The sequence below is a fragment of the Rana temporaria genome, chromosome 2, assembly GCF_905171775.1.
Source record: "Rana temporaria chromosome 2, aRanTem1.1, whole genome shotgun sequence".
Classification (NCBI taxonomy): domain Eukaryota; kingdom Metazoa; phylum Chordata; class Amphibia; order Anura; family Ranidae; genus Rana; species Rana temporaria.
In genome coordinates, this window is record NC_053490.1 from 366,666,836 (window position 1) to 366,684,082 (window position 17,247).

General features: G+C 44.1%; 1 protein-coding gene across 1 annotated transcript in view; it reads left to right on the top strand.

The window, feature by feature from the left end:
* The first annotated feature begins 5,603 nt into the window (after nucleotides 1-5,603).
* The window catches only part of LOC120927192 (acidic mammalian chitinase-like), a 32,100-nt gene continuing 20,456 nt past the window's right edge, over nucleotides 5,604-17,247 (top strand). Inside the window, exons 1-3 of the mRNA XM_040337703.1 lie at nucleotides 5,604-5,669; nucleotides 5,829-5,858; nucleotides 15,531-15,732. Coding sequence (XP_040193637.1) covers nucleotides 5,645-5,669; nucleotides 5,829-5,858; nucleotides 15,531-15,732 — 257 coding nt within the window. The 5' untranslated portion in view covers nucleotides 5,604-5,644. The remainder of the gene's footprint in view (nucleotides 5,670-5,828; nucleotides 5,859-15,530; nucleotides 15,733-17,247) is intronic.

Genomic DNA, 17,247 nt, shown 5'->3' on the forward strand with positions numbered 1-17,247 from the left:
GTCTCGTGTCTGGGGGGAATTCTTATGGGTCGTGTTCGTTTGCCTGATTGTGGAGTGTCGATAAGCTGTCTTGGGTGGAATGGAATATCGTGAACAGATTTAACCCCTGTCCCATTTGGTGTTCCGTTACACCCATTAATGACAGGAATAGTACCACTGGATTGGCGCAGGGCCAATGTAGTGCCCATATTTAAAAAGGGAACAAAGTCTTTACCAAGTAACTATAGACCTGTTAGTTTAACTTCTATAGCTGGGAAGATACTGGAGAGATTAATAAAAGACCACATAGAGGAGTTCTTGCTGGAAAAAACTATTTAAGCAACAGACAGCATGGATTTATGAAAGACAGAAGTTGTCAGACAAACCTGATATCTTTTTATGAAGAGGTAAGTATAACCTTGGACAGAGGCGTAGCAGTGGACGTGGTATACCTGGATGTTGCAAAAGCGTTCGATACAGTTCTGCACACACGGCTCATGTGTAAGGTAAGGTCTACAGGATTGGAAATATCAGTTTGTAAATGGAAAGAAAAGTGTCTAAAAGACAGAATTCAGAGAGTAGTGGTTAATGAGTCTTACTCTGAATGGTCCAAGGTTATCAGTGGTGTACCCCAAGGTTCAGTGTTGGGACCCTTACTTTTTAATATCTTTATAAATGATATTGGGTCTGAGATCAAAAGTAACATTTCTGTCTTTGCAGATGGCACCAAGCTATGCAGTGGAATAACGTATTTACAGGATGTCGCCAATTTACAAGCCGATGCTCTGTCTAATTTGGCGACTATGTGGCAGATGAGGTTTAATGTTGATAAATGTAAAGTTATGCACTTGGGGGCTAAGAATATGCATGCGTCATACATACTAGGGGGAGTACAACTGGAGAGATCCGTAGTAAAGAAGGATCTGGGGGTTTTGGTAGATCATAAGCTCAATAATGGCATGCAATGCCAAGCTGCGGTTTTCAAAACGAGCAAAGTCCTTTCTTGTATTAAGAGAGGTATGGACTCCAGAGAGAGATATAATGCTAAACGTAGCATGTAAACGCGCCTAAACACCCATTTTAGATGCCGGTTTCTAGCTGTCAAGTTAAATCGTTCAGGAGAGGTTGAACAATGTCCCTTGTACATGAAGCCTTAGCATGTTTACACGTGTTTACAAGCTGTTACAGGCATTTGGCATTTCAAATGCCTCTGAACATCTGTCCTGAAAGCATTTTTTTGCTTTCCAAAAAAATGCTTCTAAACTCAACTGCCTAGAAACAATTATATGTGTACATGTACTGATAAGAAAAGTTTAGGGGCAGCTTAAAAAAAAAACGCCCAACTGCTCCTAAGCATCTGTCTATCAGCAGCAGTGTACATGAAGCCTAAGATTGTGGCTACCAGTAGATAGAGATTTTAGTTTTAGGCTGAACTTCTACTTTAACTGGAACAGTTCTGAGAAATGCACCCAGTATATTTACATTTACTGGAAACATTCTTCTTTGAAGCAATAATGCAACTTCATTATATAGAAGTGTTTCCCAACTTTAAAGAAGCAAGTTGGCCACTATCCTTCTGCTATTTTCTATTACTGTCATGAGTTATCTGGCATGTTGATTCATGCCTAAATCATCCTGAATCACTGTGATGACCTGTTTGGTCATGAGGCTCCTCATGACAAGTTAGGCCTAAAGTGGTAAGGGATCTAAAGTGCAGGAAAACATGTTAATTTGCCCTCTGTCAACCTGAAAGTATGAAGCTATTGTGTATATGTGTTTTGTGTAGAATACACTCCTTATTACTTACCCAAAGAATTAACATCCTACAAGAATACAATATCTAAAGGTGCAGTATTCACGTAATAGGCCTTATTTTAATAGGAGGCTGAAACATCTTCCTCCAGTCTCATAGCTATCAACCCATTGGTTGTCAGTTAACACCTCGGTCCATAGTATGTTCTAAGTCTGTGTTCTGGAAAAAGAAAAGAAAAGAAAAAGTGCGAAAATTCTTATATGCCTAAAGGCCAGGGGTCAGCAACCAGTAGATCGCGGATAGGTGACTGGTAGATCGCGGTCTGGGCTTGCTGATCTACCATCCCAGAGCATCAAACAGAGTGCAATGCAGAGGGACTACTTGTAAAGTTGGAGCTGTAGTAGGGAACAAGAGCCGCCGAAGTCGAAGCCTCATCTGTAGTGCTGGCTCTTGTCACATGCAGAGTGATACCAACTGCACTTCTACCTCTTATCCAGTCTAGCGGTCTCCAGATGGGGGCTAGCAGCAGGAAAGAAAAGATCTTCAGGTCAGTGTGAAGCAATACACTGGGCATAATAGTATAGGGCTGCTTTTACACTGGTGTGCTGCCGAATGGCACAAAGGGCACATTCACAAGTGCAGCAGGCACTGCTGCTCCTCTGAAAAGCGCCACTACCCCCTTTGATTTTATCACATCAGCATTGTAATAACAATGTGATTGTATTTTTTACCTCTATACAAACTCCATTGTAAAAAAATAAGTGGCGCTAAATTACACTCATGTGTGAGGAACTCCAATAAAGTGCAAAGATAAACCTAAAAATAAAATAAAAAACAACTTCATATGTGGTACAATTTAACCACTTCCTTACTGGGCACATATACCCCTTCCTGACCAGGTGAAATTTCAGCTTGTGGCACTGCGTCACTTTAACTGACAATTGCGCGGTCGTGCGACGTGGCTCCCAAACAAATCCCCACAAATAGAGCTTTCTTTTGGTGGTATTTGATCGCCTCTGCATTTTTTTTTGTGGTATAAACAAAAATAGAGCGACAATTTTGAAAAAAAAACAATATTTTTTACTTGTTGCTATAATAAATAGCCCAATTTAAAAAAAAAAACATTTTTTTTTCTCAGTCTAGGCGATATGTATTCTTCTACATATTTTTGGAAAACAAAAAATCGCAAGAAGCGTCTGGTTTGCGCAAAAGTTATTGCGCTTACAAAATAGGGGACAGAATTATTATTATTTTTTATTATTTTTTTTTACTACTTATGGCGGCGATCAGCATTTTTTTCGTGACTGCGACGTTATGGCGGACACATCGGACACTTTTGACACATTTTTGGCGCCATTCACATTTATACAGCGATCAGTGCTATAAATATGCACTAATTACTGTATAAATGTGACTGGCATTGAAGGGGTTAACACTAGGGGGTGAGGAAGGGGTTAAATGTGTACCCTAAATTGTGTTCTAACTGTAGGTGGAGGGGGGGTGACTGGGGGAGGTGACCGATCTGTGTCCCTATGTACAAGAGACACAGATCGGTCTCCTCTCTCCCCTGACGTGGAGCTCTGTGTTTACACACAGAGCTCCACGTCTTGTCCCTGTAGCCGCCGATCGCGAGTCCCTGGCGAACATCACGGCCGCCAGGCACTCGCATCGGCATCTCAGCGATGCGGCGAGCACGCGCGCGCGCCCGCCCCGCTGGATGCGCGCGCAGGCCGTCTTTTTACGGCCTGTTAGAGATTGACAACCACCCCGCGGCCGTATAAAGTCGTATGGCCGTCGGGTAGTGGTTAAAGTATCGCTATAAAGATGATAACAATGTGATAATTCAAATTATCAGTGTAACAATATCACCCTATCAAGCTGTACACCTCGGGTCCGCCGTGACCACACTATATACTACTACAGACATTTTCTCCAAGAGCTGTTTGCTGTGATTTTACTTGCTGGCTTTGAAGTGATGTGATGTAAGTGTAATGGTTGAAGTTTTTCACATAGCGTTTTATTAAACTGGTTTTACAATATTACACTATTTGGAGAACTTTTTACTTACATGTGGAGAGATCCTATTTACATACTTGCAGCTGGATAACGGAGATCAGCTAACCCTATGTGTGTGGTTTAAAGTGATTTTTGCCAAGCACGAGAGTCTAAGGTATAAATATCTGGTGAGTGTGTTATCCAAATGGAGCGGAATCACTGGCACTAAGACCCCATTCACATCTAGGCGTTTTTACGCCTGTAGCGCTACGCCGCTGCCGCCAGAGGGCTGGAAATACATGTCCCTCTATGGAGATGGTTCACATCTCCACGCCAAACGCCGGACGCCTGTCGCCTGCGGCGTGAAAAAAGGTCCCGGACCTTTTTTTCAGGCGTCTTCGAGCGTTCGGCTAGGAGATGGCAATCATCTCCATAGAGGGGGTCATCTTGGGGCACATCTAGGCGGACAATACCCGCGTTTTGTCGCCGCAAATCGCGGTACAAAACGCCGCTATTTTTACCGCGATTTGCGGCGACAAAACGCAGCGATTTCGTCCGTCTAGATGTGAATGCAGCCTTAGTGGTGTGGTGGAAGATCAGAAAAGATTACACTGGATCAACTCTTTTTCGGATGAATTTCATTATGCTTATGAACTTTTTATTGAATGTAGTATTATTTCACTTGTCACAGGGTGATATTGTTACACATTGTTATCATCTTTAAAGCGATACTTTAAATTGTACCGCGTATGAAGTTGTCTTTATTTTATGTTTAGGTTTATCTTTACACATGAGTGTAATTTAGCGCCACTTAGTTTTTCACTATTGAGTTTGGATAGAGGTAAAAAATACAATCACATTTCTACATCATTAAAGTGGCAGCAGGTTAGTCAGATGTTTTTCCTTAAGGCGCAGTGGTGGTACTTCAAGTGTGGGCGTACGAGACTTGCTGACCATCAGCTATAATTATAATAACAATGCTAACAATAGTTATACTTGGCAATCCGATATAAGCATACTTAAAATATCTCCTCTCCTCCTGGTGAATGGTGCCTTTCTTCTGGCCATATTTTTCCACAACTTCCTGCATGCTTTGCAGCTTATCCTCCACTGTTTATTTTCAATTTCTAAAGACTACATATCCCATGGCACCTTTCTGCCTGCAAGCAGTAATTCCTGTACTGACTTTATGTCCCGAAACTCCTCTGTAGTTTAGAAGCCAGGCTCTGAGAAATGTGTGACACAGCAGTGCCCACTCACAGGGCATAGTGAATATGTGTCACAGAATTCAAGGAAGTACATATGTGGGGATAGTCACAAAGTAAATTTACAAACTTCAAGATCATTTAGATTAATAGGAGCAGGCTGGAAATAATTGAAATGCAATAATTGTGGAAATTAATGTATGATTTTATATTTTTACCATAGATAAGAAAACACTTTCTGAACCATTCAGCTATGGCTGAAGATGCAGGGAGGATCAGGAAGCCCACGTTCAGCCCCTAGTATTTTATTTTGAGATTTAAAAATGATGTATACTGTATATGTTTGTGAAAAAAAGAATACTGTATAATATATAATACTTTATTATATTTTGAATTTAAGAAATATTAGTCCTTAATAAAGATGATATGGTAGCACTTATTTAACTTGCAGTGTGTTATATTAATATTTTGTTGGTAGTTTGTTCCACACAGCCACCCCAGCACCATCTTTCACAACATCTATAGCAATCAGTCATTCCTATCCTGTTGCCAAAGTAATTATCCTTTTCAACATTTTAATATTTAAGCAATTGTTTTAGCCAAATCCCACACACATGTTGAAATTCCCACAGTGATATTAGCCATTGCTTCACTATATAAGGTACCAACCACTTTTCACCAGTGCTGATTGCTGACACAGTCACAGAGAGACATGAGGAAGATGCTGCTTTGGGCGGGTAAGAAAATAATATTACTTTGCATTGTAAATAGTACTACATGATGACATGTTAACACATTGAATGCAATACAAACTATAAAACTGAATGCTAAGCTAAGTTACCTTGCTATGATATACATTTTTTTTTTGATTATATAATTTATTATGTGTTACACAGGTCTATTCTTGCTGCTCAATGCACAGCTGGGTAAGTGATATAGCTAACAAAATTTACAATATATGCATGACTTTTTTTATAAAACTCAAGTGTGAAGCATGGATATTAGAATAAGGTAGCTAGTTATTTTTTTTAAATCTATCTCTCTCTATTTATTTCACCATATTAACATCATTATTTGCTACATCAGTGCATTAGAGATGCTAATATAATCACTAATATAATATATTTTTCATGTGAGTATTGGTATTGCTGAAACTTGGCTTCATTGTTTACATGTTTGAGCTATTAAAATTCCTTGTTATATTCTCTTTGGGGAGACAGGGTACAATGTAAAGGTGGTGGTGCCTGTCTCTATGTGAGAAGCTTGTGTGAAAGAGGACCGTGTTGATGGAGAGTGTGATGGTGCATTATGGGTGAAATTGCACATGGGTTTGCATACTTTAAAGCTAATTGTTGGGGTTTGTTATGGGCCATCCATTGTTAATGAGGAGGTGGAAACTCAGATTCTTGCACAGACAGAAAGTGCTGCAAGGCCTGGGACAGTGATGATAACAGTGAATTTCAACTATCCTGAAATTGACTGGAGTAATAGCACTGCTGGAACAGTTAAAGAGCAGAAATTTGTAGACCTATTACAAGACAATTTATTGAGGCCACAACTAAAAATTATGCTCTGCTGGACTTGGTCATCTCAAATCATGCATAGCTTATCATGCATGTTCATATAAAAAAAGGATTTTTGTACTCACCGTAAAATCCATTTCTCTGAGTTCATAGACGGACACAGCCTTCATTGACCTTAGGGTTATGCTTCTTCCTACCAGGAGATTTAGGCAGAATTCTACAGCACTTAAGGTGTTAAAAACTTTCTTCATGCCGCTCCTCCCAGGGGGCGTGGCTCCCCCAGGCATAACCCACACCCTGCTTTAGCAGCCTCAGTTCGTAACAAGCAGTACAAACAAAGGAGGGGTGGGTGCTGTGTCCGTCTATGAACTCAGAGAAATGGATTTTACGGTGAGTACAAAAATCCTTTTTTCTCTTTCGTTCATAGACGGACACAGCCTTCATTGACCTTAGGGACATCCCCAAGCAGTGTCAAAAAATTCGAGGGGTGGGAAAAATAACACAGCAAAAACAGGTTACACCCCAAACAAAAACCGGAGTTAAGGAGGAACGGAGGAACTCCAACCTTAAACTGCCGCCTGTAACAACTGTGGCCGAAGGAGGCATCAGAAGATGCACTCACATCCACCATATAAAACTTTGAAAAAGCGTGGACCGACGACCAGGTCACAGCCTTACACACCTGTAACACAGAGGCTTGGTGTCGGAAAGCCCAAGAGGCCACGATCGCCCTGGTCGAATGCGCCATGACCCGAAAGGGGGGCGCCCGCCCTTCAGGGCATAGGCCTGAAGCACAATCCGTCGGATCCACCTGGAAATGGTGACCGACGAGACTGCCAGGCCCTTACTGGGACCGGACACAGACACGAACAGCAAGTCCGACTTCCGGAACGGAGCTGTCGCCGACAAGTAAACTCGAAGGGCCCGAACCACATCCAAAGAATGTAAAGTGGCCTCCTTCGGGTTCTTCGGCTGAGGACATAAGGATGGAAGAACAATGTCCCCATCCAAGTGAAAAGCCGAAACGACCTTAGGGAGAAAAAATGGCTGCGGTCGCAGCACCACCTCATCCTTACGGATGACCAAGCAGGGAGCCTTGCAAGACAAGGCCGCCAGAACGGACAGACACCCGTCTGATCGAGGTAATTGCTACCAGAAATAAAATCACCTTTTGGGACAATAAACAAAAAACCTCCCGAATGTCCTCAAAGGGAGCATCCCGAAGCACTGAAAGGACTAAATTCAAGTCCCATGGGGGTAATGGAGGGCGCACCGGAGGGGCCACCTGCCAGACCCCTTGACCCAACGCACGCACCCAGGAGTGCGATGCCAAGGGTCGCTGCAAGTAAAAACAGCCAGAGCAGAAATCTGGCTCCTAACCGTACGTAAGGCGAGAGCCTGAACCACTCCCTGCTGCAAAGACAGCAGAATCCTGTACACCACGCATGTACGAGAGTGCCAGTTCATCTCCCCACACACAGAGAAGTAGGCCATCCATGTATGAGGAAAAAACCTACGTGATTAGACTTCTGTGCAGGCAGCACGGTAGAGACCACCGAGCCCAATAGGCCTCGGTCCTTAAGCCCCTGGCTCTCAACAGCCACGCCGCTAAGGCCGGTGGCTGTGAAACAGGGTGGAAGATCGGACCCTGTAACAGAAAATCAATTCCCAGGGGAAGACGCTAGGGGGCGTCTGCCAGCAGACGCACCTGGTCCGCGTACCAGAAGCGATGCGGCCAATCTGGGGCAATCAGGACCGATAGAATCCCTACAGCTTCTACTCTGCGCAGCAGGCGAGGAAGAAGCTTCCGAGGAGGGAAGGTGTAAAGTAGGCGACAGCGACCCCAAGGAGCCACCAACGCGCCTGACGCGTCCGCCCACGGGTCCTTAAACCTGGCCACGAACCGTGGCACCTACCGGTAGAGACGGGACGCTAGAAGGTCCACGTCCGGAGTGCCCCACTTTCGGCACAGACCCCGAAACACCTGCGGGTGGAGAGACCACTCTCCTTGGCCCAGTGCAGTGCGACTGAGGTAGTCGGCTAGCCAATTCCGTATTCCCGGAATGTACCCGGCCGATAGAGCCGGAACGGACCCTTCGGCCCACCGAAAGATGTGCGCGACCCCCGTCGCTGCAACAGAACTCCGTGTGCCTCCCTGATAATCAACCTACGCCATAGACGTGGTGTTATCGGACAGGATCCTGACCGGTCGGCCCTGTAGATCCAGGGACCACCTGGTAAGGCAAAGCTTGATTGCTCGGAGCTCCAGAACGTTGATCAGTAGGCAGGACTCCACCTGAGTCCAGTGCCCCTGGGCTGACTGGGTGCCCCAAGCGCCCCTCCCCAACCGGAGAGGCTGGCATCCGTCGTGACCACTGTCCAGTGGCCTGCAGAAAAATGACTTTCTGGCCCGAAGCACCGGAAACGCCAGCCACCACCCATGGGAGACATGATCAGATGACTCAACTGAATCTGGTAATCCAGAGATGACGGAAGCTAGTCCCATCGTGACAGCAGTTCCCTCCGTAGTACCCTGGCGTGGAATTGGGCATACGGAACCGCCTCGAAAGAGGCTACCAACTGACCCAGAACCTTCCTGCAGAATCGCAGAGATGACCGCTTCTGGGTCGGCAACTGCTGCACAGCAGATAGCAGAGTCTGAAGTTTTTCCGCTAGGAGAAAAACACTCCCGCCCCGGAGGAATCCAGGACCAGTCCCAGGTATCCCTGAGACGAAATCAACTCTGATTTCAGGACAATCCAGAAACCAGCCGAACACTCGGAGAGCCTGACACGTGATAGACACGGCTCCACCAATGCAGAGCTCGAAGAAGCTCGTAGGAGAATGTCGTCCAGACATCCCATGATAACAAACCCCCGCTGTCACAGCCGGGCCAGTATCGGTACAAGCACCTTGGTGAAAACCCGCCGAATGGGAAGGACACCATTGAAAATGGTCCCCCCCGACCGCAAAGCACAGAATCTCCGGTGGTTTGAGGATATGCAGGTACACGTTCATGACATCCAAGGATGCCAGAAAATTGACAAAACAAAACGAGGGACTTGAGGCCCAGGATCAACCGGGCCCCATCCTCCGTGGGGACACAAACAGAATGGAGTAAAACCCCGAGACCGTTCCAACGAGGGAACTGGCACAATCTCTCCCCTGACCAGAAGATCCTGGACAGCCCCTGACGGAGTCAACCGGCGAACCGGAGGAGGCCAGAAGCCGGAGGGAAAAAACCTGTTTGGCAGACAAGAGAGAAACTCAATCTTGTACCCCAAGGAAAACACTTCGCAATGCGAAGCCAGTCTCCCACCCGAGACACGGGCGGGAGCAGACCTTCAGGCGGAAGCAGGTATGTCCAGACTTGTTAGGCATGCGGTATCCGGTGCGCTGCTACCCCGCAGCGGGGATTCAAGCACCATGTAGACCTACCCCCACCGCACAGGGCGAGCGAAAAAACGCTCAGAGCTAGGCAAGGAGGGTCCTTGCACAGGGCGAGGTCCCTAGCCCTTCCCAGACTGTGGGAACAGCATGCGCTTACCACCCGTGGCATCCTCAATGATGCCAGTCAGGGAAGACCCAAAAGGACCGTTCACCCTTAACGGCCATCACCAAGGCCACCTTAGAGGTCCTTCTTCCAGCTCCTGTAGCAGGAGCTTCGCCCTTTTAGTCGGGGCCTGACCAGGGCCCCGGCCAGAGCCGGCCTCACCGCCGAACCCACCACTGTGAATAGGGAGCGGGCCACGGCCTCCACTCTCCTATCAGCGGGATCCTGAAATGCAGGAGCCTCTTCCACAGGCAACGTGGTGGCCATGCGCAGTCTGGACACAGGGGGATCCACTGGTGGAGGAGAGACCTACTTTTTTTTTTTTTAAAGCCCCCCTCAAGGGGGTAACGGGTTGCAAATTTTTTTGACAAACTTTTTGCGGTGCATCCCATTCCTTGTATAACATATAGTCCAAATAAGGAACACAAGGAAACCCTTCAGCGGTGCGTGGTAGTCTGCTGGTACTGACACGGAAGTGTCTCCGCCACATCCTCAATTTTTAGAGTCTCACGCACCACAGAAACAAGAGCTCCAACAAATTCTTGCCAGCAACTGACTGCAGCAGAGTCATCCTCACTATCCATAAAGGGTTAAAACCCGCAGCCTCTGACATAACAGAACCAGAAAAAAACAGCGATTCTGTGTCATCCCCAGAAGCAGGCTTCAGGGAGGGGGCGCTTTTTTACCCCCCATCCGGGCACTAGCTGCTTCAAACCTGGCAAGAAACCCAGGACAGCCAACATAACAGATGTGGCAGGGGGAGGGGCGTTAAGGGTTAACTCAGGCATAGCTTGAGTTCCATAGTGTCAGCGCTGAGTCACCCACCCTGCAAGGCAGGACAAAAAAAAAAAAACCACTGGTCACCTCCTTGCTGCTATTGCAGAACATGGGGGCCCCCGGTATTCACCACCCCACCCAGCTGCAGAGGGAGCTGAAAAACCTCAGGTGTGCTCTGATGTGCTGGCTGTGATGTGTCTTCACCTCATGGAAGATTCACAGCGTTTCACAGCACTAAAACTGTAACAGCACTAAAACTGGTAGCAGAGACCAGAGGCTGTGCTGAGTCATCTCAGGGAAGAATCACAGCGTTACCAAGGAGATTTCCAAGATGGCCACCATCTGAGGTAAAAATTACCTCATAGAACACAGCAGCACTGGCTGTGCTTTTTCTGTCACCTCAGAAAAGAATCACAGCGTTACCAAGGAGATTTCCAAGACGGCCGCTGTCTGAGGTAAAAATTACCTCATAGAACACAGCAGCACACCGCAGCACCCCCCAGAGTAACAACACAGTCCCCCAACAACACACGGGCTCCGGTAACAAAGAAAACCCAGGAGGCCCCCCTTCACAGCCACTACCCAGTCAGGGGAAGGAGGGAGAGGAAGGGGAGAGAGGAAAGCAGGGCGGACCCTCAGTCGACCTTCCCAGGGAAACCACCAGCCAGACCACTTACCTGAGTAAGGGGCCACTACTTACCTGTCCTGCGACTACCCGGCTGGAGGTATCCCAGACAGAACCAACGTCCGTAAACGGCATGGCTGTGGGCCAGACACACTGTGACAAAGCCATAGAGACCGGTCATATGTGTGCCCTAGAACCGAAGTTCCCCGGCCGCCCCTGGAGCAACGGGGCCTGTCGTGGACGTCCCAAAGCTGAGCTGAGGGCCGGCACACGCTCGAAGGCCGAACCTGGGGGGACTACAAGAGTCGAGGACCCAGCCTGTCACCCAGTCGGCTGTTGATAGAAGAATCGCAGGATTCAAAAATGCAGGAACAAAATAATAAAAAAGCGAGAAAAATCGCCAGAAAAAAACTCCAGAGTCCAGGAACTCCAGAGAGAGCCTTGACCTCCTGTCGGTAGGCAGAAAACAAACTGAGGCTGCTAAAGCAGGGTGTGGGTTATGCCTGGGGGAGCCACGCCCCCTGGGAGGAGCGGCATGAAGGAAAGTTTTTAACAGCTTAAGTGCTGTAGAATTCTGCCTAAATCTCCTGGTAGGAAGAAGCATAACCCTAAGGTCAATGAAGGCTGTGTCCGTCTATGAACGAAAGAGAAAGTTACATGGTTTCATTTAATGTTAGCTTAAAGCAACAAGCACATATTGAAAAGATAAAAACACTTCCAAAGCTGAGGACTGCTCTCCAAGATTTAGACTGGGAGGGAATATTGTCATCAAAGAACACATAACAGAAATGGAAATGCTTTAAATCAACTATATGCAAACCCACTAAATATGTTTAAAAGACTAAAAATAAAACCTATATGGTTTATGGCCAAAAGCTGTAAAAAAGAAAACATTTAAAAATATATAAAAAATTAAGGAACACTATCACCATTTAAAAACTACAAAGAACATCTGTTAAAACACAAAGAGTATAATTGAATATGAAAAAAAGCAAATCAAGGTTGCAAGAATTCAAAATGGACAGGTTGCAAAACAGTAGGATAAACCCTCAAAAATTCTTCAGATTTTAAACTGTAAAAAGGTCACGTCTAAGCATGTAGGCCCATTACAAAATAATTTAGAGCCCTTGCACACTGTCTCACCTTGAGCGTCGTCAGGCTTTCACACTGGAGTGAATGGAGCAGCTGTTTTAGGGCGCTTTGCAGGTGCTATTTTTAACGCTATAGCGCCTGCAAAATGCCCCCAGTGTGAAAGGGGTCTTAGAGTTTAATTAATAAATACCGTCTTCAGCTCTGTGTATATAATGGAACATGGGGAAGCTCAAATCCATAAGGATAATACTGACATAGCCCCAGATGACTCAAAATTGATATGGTCCAGGAACATTTAGACAGAATTAAAGTGAATAAAGCACCTGGACCAAATGGCATAAACCCAAGGGTCCTAAAAGAGTTCTGTAATTTCAAAGCCCTTGACTCAAAATTTTAGGGATGCTTTAATGACTTGTTTAGTACCACTGGATTGGCGTAAGGGCAATGTGGTGCCTATATTTAAAAAGGGATCAAAGTCTTTACCAAATAACTACAGACGGGTTAGTTTAATTGCGATAGTTGGGAAGATACTGGAGAGTTTAATGAAATACCACATATTTGAGTTTTTGCTAGAAAAAATATTTTAAGCAACAGTTACACAAAACTGATTTATTTTTATGAGCAAGTAAGCAAAAACCTAGACAAAGGAATTGGCTGTGCACATAGTATACTTTTGCAAAGGCATTTGACACAGTTCCCCATACATGGCTAACGTGTAAATTAAAGTCTACAGGCTTGGAAAATTCAGTTTGTAAATGGATAGAAAACTGGTTAAAAGACCAAATTCAGAGAGTAGAGGTTAATGATTCATACTCTGAATGGTCTAAGGTTATTAGTGGTTTACCCCAAGGTTCAGTGTTGGGACCCTTAGTTTTTATTTTATTTATACAAAAAAAATGAGGTTTAATGAATAATACATGTAAAGTTATGTACTTGGAGGCTAAAAGCATGCCATGTACTTCTCCCAGTTGTACATACTGGGAGAAGTACAACTGGGGAATCAATGGTGAAGAAGAACCTGGAAGTTCTGGTAGACCATGGACTTAATACAGTAATAGCATGCAATGCCATTTCTAAAGCTAGCAAAATACTTTGAGAGAGAGAGAGAGAGAGAGAGAGAGAGAGAGAGAGAGAGAGAGAGAGAGAGAGAGAGAGAGAGAGAGAGAGAGAGAGAGAGAGAGAGAGAGAGAGAGAGAGAGAGAGAGAGAGAGAGAGAGAGAGAGAGAGAGAGAGAGAGAGAGAGAGAGAGAGAGAGAGAGAGAGAGAGAGAGAGAGAGAGAGAGAGAGAGAGAGAGAGAGAGAGAGAGAGAGAGAATTTTGCCCCTGTACAAATCATTAGTAAGACCTCATCTGGAATATGCAGTTACATTTTGAGCATTAGTTAAAAAAAAGATATCAGAGAACTGGGGAAAGTGCAGAGAAGGCCAACCAAACTGAGGTGCTGAGCTATGATGAAAGATTAGCTGAACTTAATTTATTCTCTCTTAGGAAGGGATGATTAAGTGAGCCATATGATCAACATGTATAAATAAGCAAGTGGTCCATATAGTAATCTTAGTGTAGAGTTATTCACTTTAGGATCATTACAAAGAACAGGGAGGCACTCTTTATGTCTGGAGGAAAATAAATTAACCTTTTGAAAATATAAAAAGTTGCTGCTAACTCAAATATAAATATAATTAAGTAACTATGTGCTTAATCAATAACCACACAAATACAAAATAATATAAGAAAAGTCCTCAAAAGTGAACCAAGGACCAAAGAAAAAGTCTGTGTGATGACAGGAGCTCTTAATTAGCCATGCGTCAACTTCACTCCTGTTGGGAGAAATACAGACTCACCAGATGGCTAAATCATGGGAGACTTTATATGCTCAGGAAGGTATAATGCATCCCTTGATGTATCCTTGTGCTCATAGCACCATATGGCTCAGTTAAAGCAGAAAGATTCACAGCGCAATATGCTTTAATATAAACCAAGTGCCAATAATGGTAAAGTGCTCACTTACATTATAAGGTGCTAATGTGCTAGCACCAACGTGTACAGCAACAGAGACACGTTTTAGCGTGTGTTCCACCACAGCAAAAAAAATGGAAACCAGCCGTAGCGGAAATTATGATAGCATAGGCGAGTGCACAGTGCATTTCGTGATCAACGCGTCATCATGGAGGCTTGCTCTCCTCCATTTTATTGCAGCCTTATATACCCTGCTGAACTAGGCAGGGCAATCTAATTGGTAGGCAATCATCATTTGTCTTTGGATGAATAATCCCCCAAAAAGTGTTTATTTCATTAAAAGTGCCTAACCGCTGTACATCTTGGTTGCTCAAATAGATACACAAATGGTGAGATAAGTATAAATATAAAATATACAATAACAGTAGATATAATACATCATAACTTAATTAGGATATTCTCAATTATGTCACAACATCCTCACCCCAACCAAGTACTTGACATAAGAGTTTTAATGCATATAGATCCAAATTAATTTAACCAATAATAATATTCATAAATTAATAACTAATTTGGATCTAAAAAAAAAAAAATCACATTTATAGCACCACCTAGTGGTCAAGGAAGTGTAGTATATATGTAGAATACATACAGAAAGGCTTATTCACAGTAAGAGCTGTGGAAATATGGAACAGACTCACTCAAAAACGAATTCTGGCCAGCCCATACGATTTTTTTAAATACGGTCTGGATTCTTTCCTAAATGCACAAAATATAACTGGATACTAACGCTTATAGTAAATAACACCAGGGGTGGTTAATCCAGGGAAAATCCGATTGCCTCTTTGGGGAATCAGTAAAAAAAAAAATCCACTGGTGGAGAAACTTGGATCATGTTGTATTTTTTATTTTTTTTTGCTTTCCTCTAGATCAACTGTAGGCATAGGATTGTGTAGAATGAGGTTTGCTACTTGCAATGTTTTTTATATTGATTGAACTATGTAACTATACTGAGTTGAGAATTATATTTAATAATTTTTGTCTTCTGCCTCTAATAATCTGCTCCCTCTAGGTTCTACTTACAAGCTGGTTTGTTACTTTACAAACTGGTCACAATACCGACCCGTGCCTGCAAAGTATGTGCCAGGGAATATTGACCCGCAGCTCTGCACTCATCTCATGTATGCCTTTGCCACCATGAGTGAGCACAAGATTGCACCATACGAGTGGAATGATGATGTACTGTACAAGCAGTTTAATGACCTAAAGCAACAGTCAGTATCACAAATATTTTCATATTAGATGAGTGCACATGTAATGTTAAATGGGGTACTTTGAGCGCATCCTTCTGCCATAATATCTCTTAACTCCATTGGGAAGACAGATAAAATCCATGTATTTTAAGATATCCACTTTGTCTTCTACAACTATAGTTTGTTAATTTCTCCGGTAGAGGATAAATATATTATGATTTTTTTTTCTGTTTTCTGTTGTTACTTGTTGCTTTTATACTTACTTTCTTTTTGTAGATTGTTCCTGTTATATTCCATGTATATTTTCAGCATTTTTAACTTTCAAGATTTGAAAGCTAGAAACATAGAAGAGTGTCAGCAGATAAAGACCAAGTGATTCATCGCGTTTGCCCCTTTTTTAATTTAGTATTGCTCCATGTTTGTCCCAAGCAGATTTAAATGTACTTACTGTAGAATGACTCACTACCTAACACATAGTTAGTCAGGTTGAAAAAAGACACAAGTCCATCCAGTTCAACCATAAAAAAAAAATATCATACAATCCCATATACCCAATTCTATACCCACAGTTGATCTATTCTAGAGGAAGGCGAAACCCAGCAGAGCACGATCCAATTTGCTACAGCAGGGGAAAATTTTCCTTTCTGATCCCCCGAGAGGCAATCAGAATTTCCCCGGATCAACTTTACCTATAAATGTTAGTACCCAGTTATATTATATACACTTAGGAAAGAATCCAGGCCTTTCTTAAGGCTCTGCTGGAACCTCTGCTGGAATTCTGTTTCAAGCATCAAGTACTCTGTTGATAAAATAAATATGCTCTAAAGATAGTTTTGGTTTCCGTCTCCTAGTTTTAGGTAAAAGCTGTGGGCCAGATCCACGTAGCCTGGCGCATTGTTGCGTCCGGCATAGCGTATCTCTGATACACTACGCGCCGTAACTTACAGCGTATTTTCCTAATCCTGAAAGAATTTGCGCCGTAAGTTACGGCGGCGTAGTGTAACTTTGGCGGCGTAAGGGCGTGCAATTCAAATGGATGTGATGGGGGCGTGTTTTATGTTAATACGTCTTGACACGACGTAAATGACAGATTTTTTTTAACGGCGCATGCGCCGTCCGTGGGGGTATCCCAGTGCGCATGCTCAAAATTACCCGCAACAAGCCAATGCTTACGACGTGAACGTCATTCTACGCAAAGCCCTATTCGCGAACGACTTACGCAGACAACGTAAAATTTTCAAAATTCGACCCGGGAATGACGTCCATACTTAACATAGGATATGCCTCATATAGCAGAGGTAACTATACACCGAAAAAAGCATTACGGAACCTACGTAAAAAAAAATGCGCCGGCCTGACGTACGTTCGTGGATCGCCGTATCTAGCTAATTTGCATACTTAACGCGGAAATCGACGGAAATGCCACCTAGCGGCCAGCGTAAATATGCACCTTAGATCCGACGGCATACTAAGACGTACGCCAGTCGGATCTAGCCCAGCTTCAGGCGTATCTTGTTTTGTGGATAAAAAACAAAG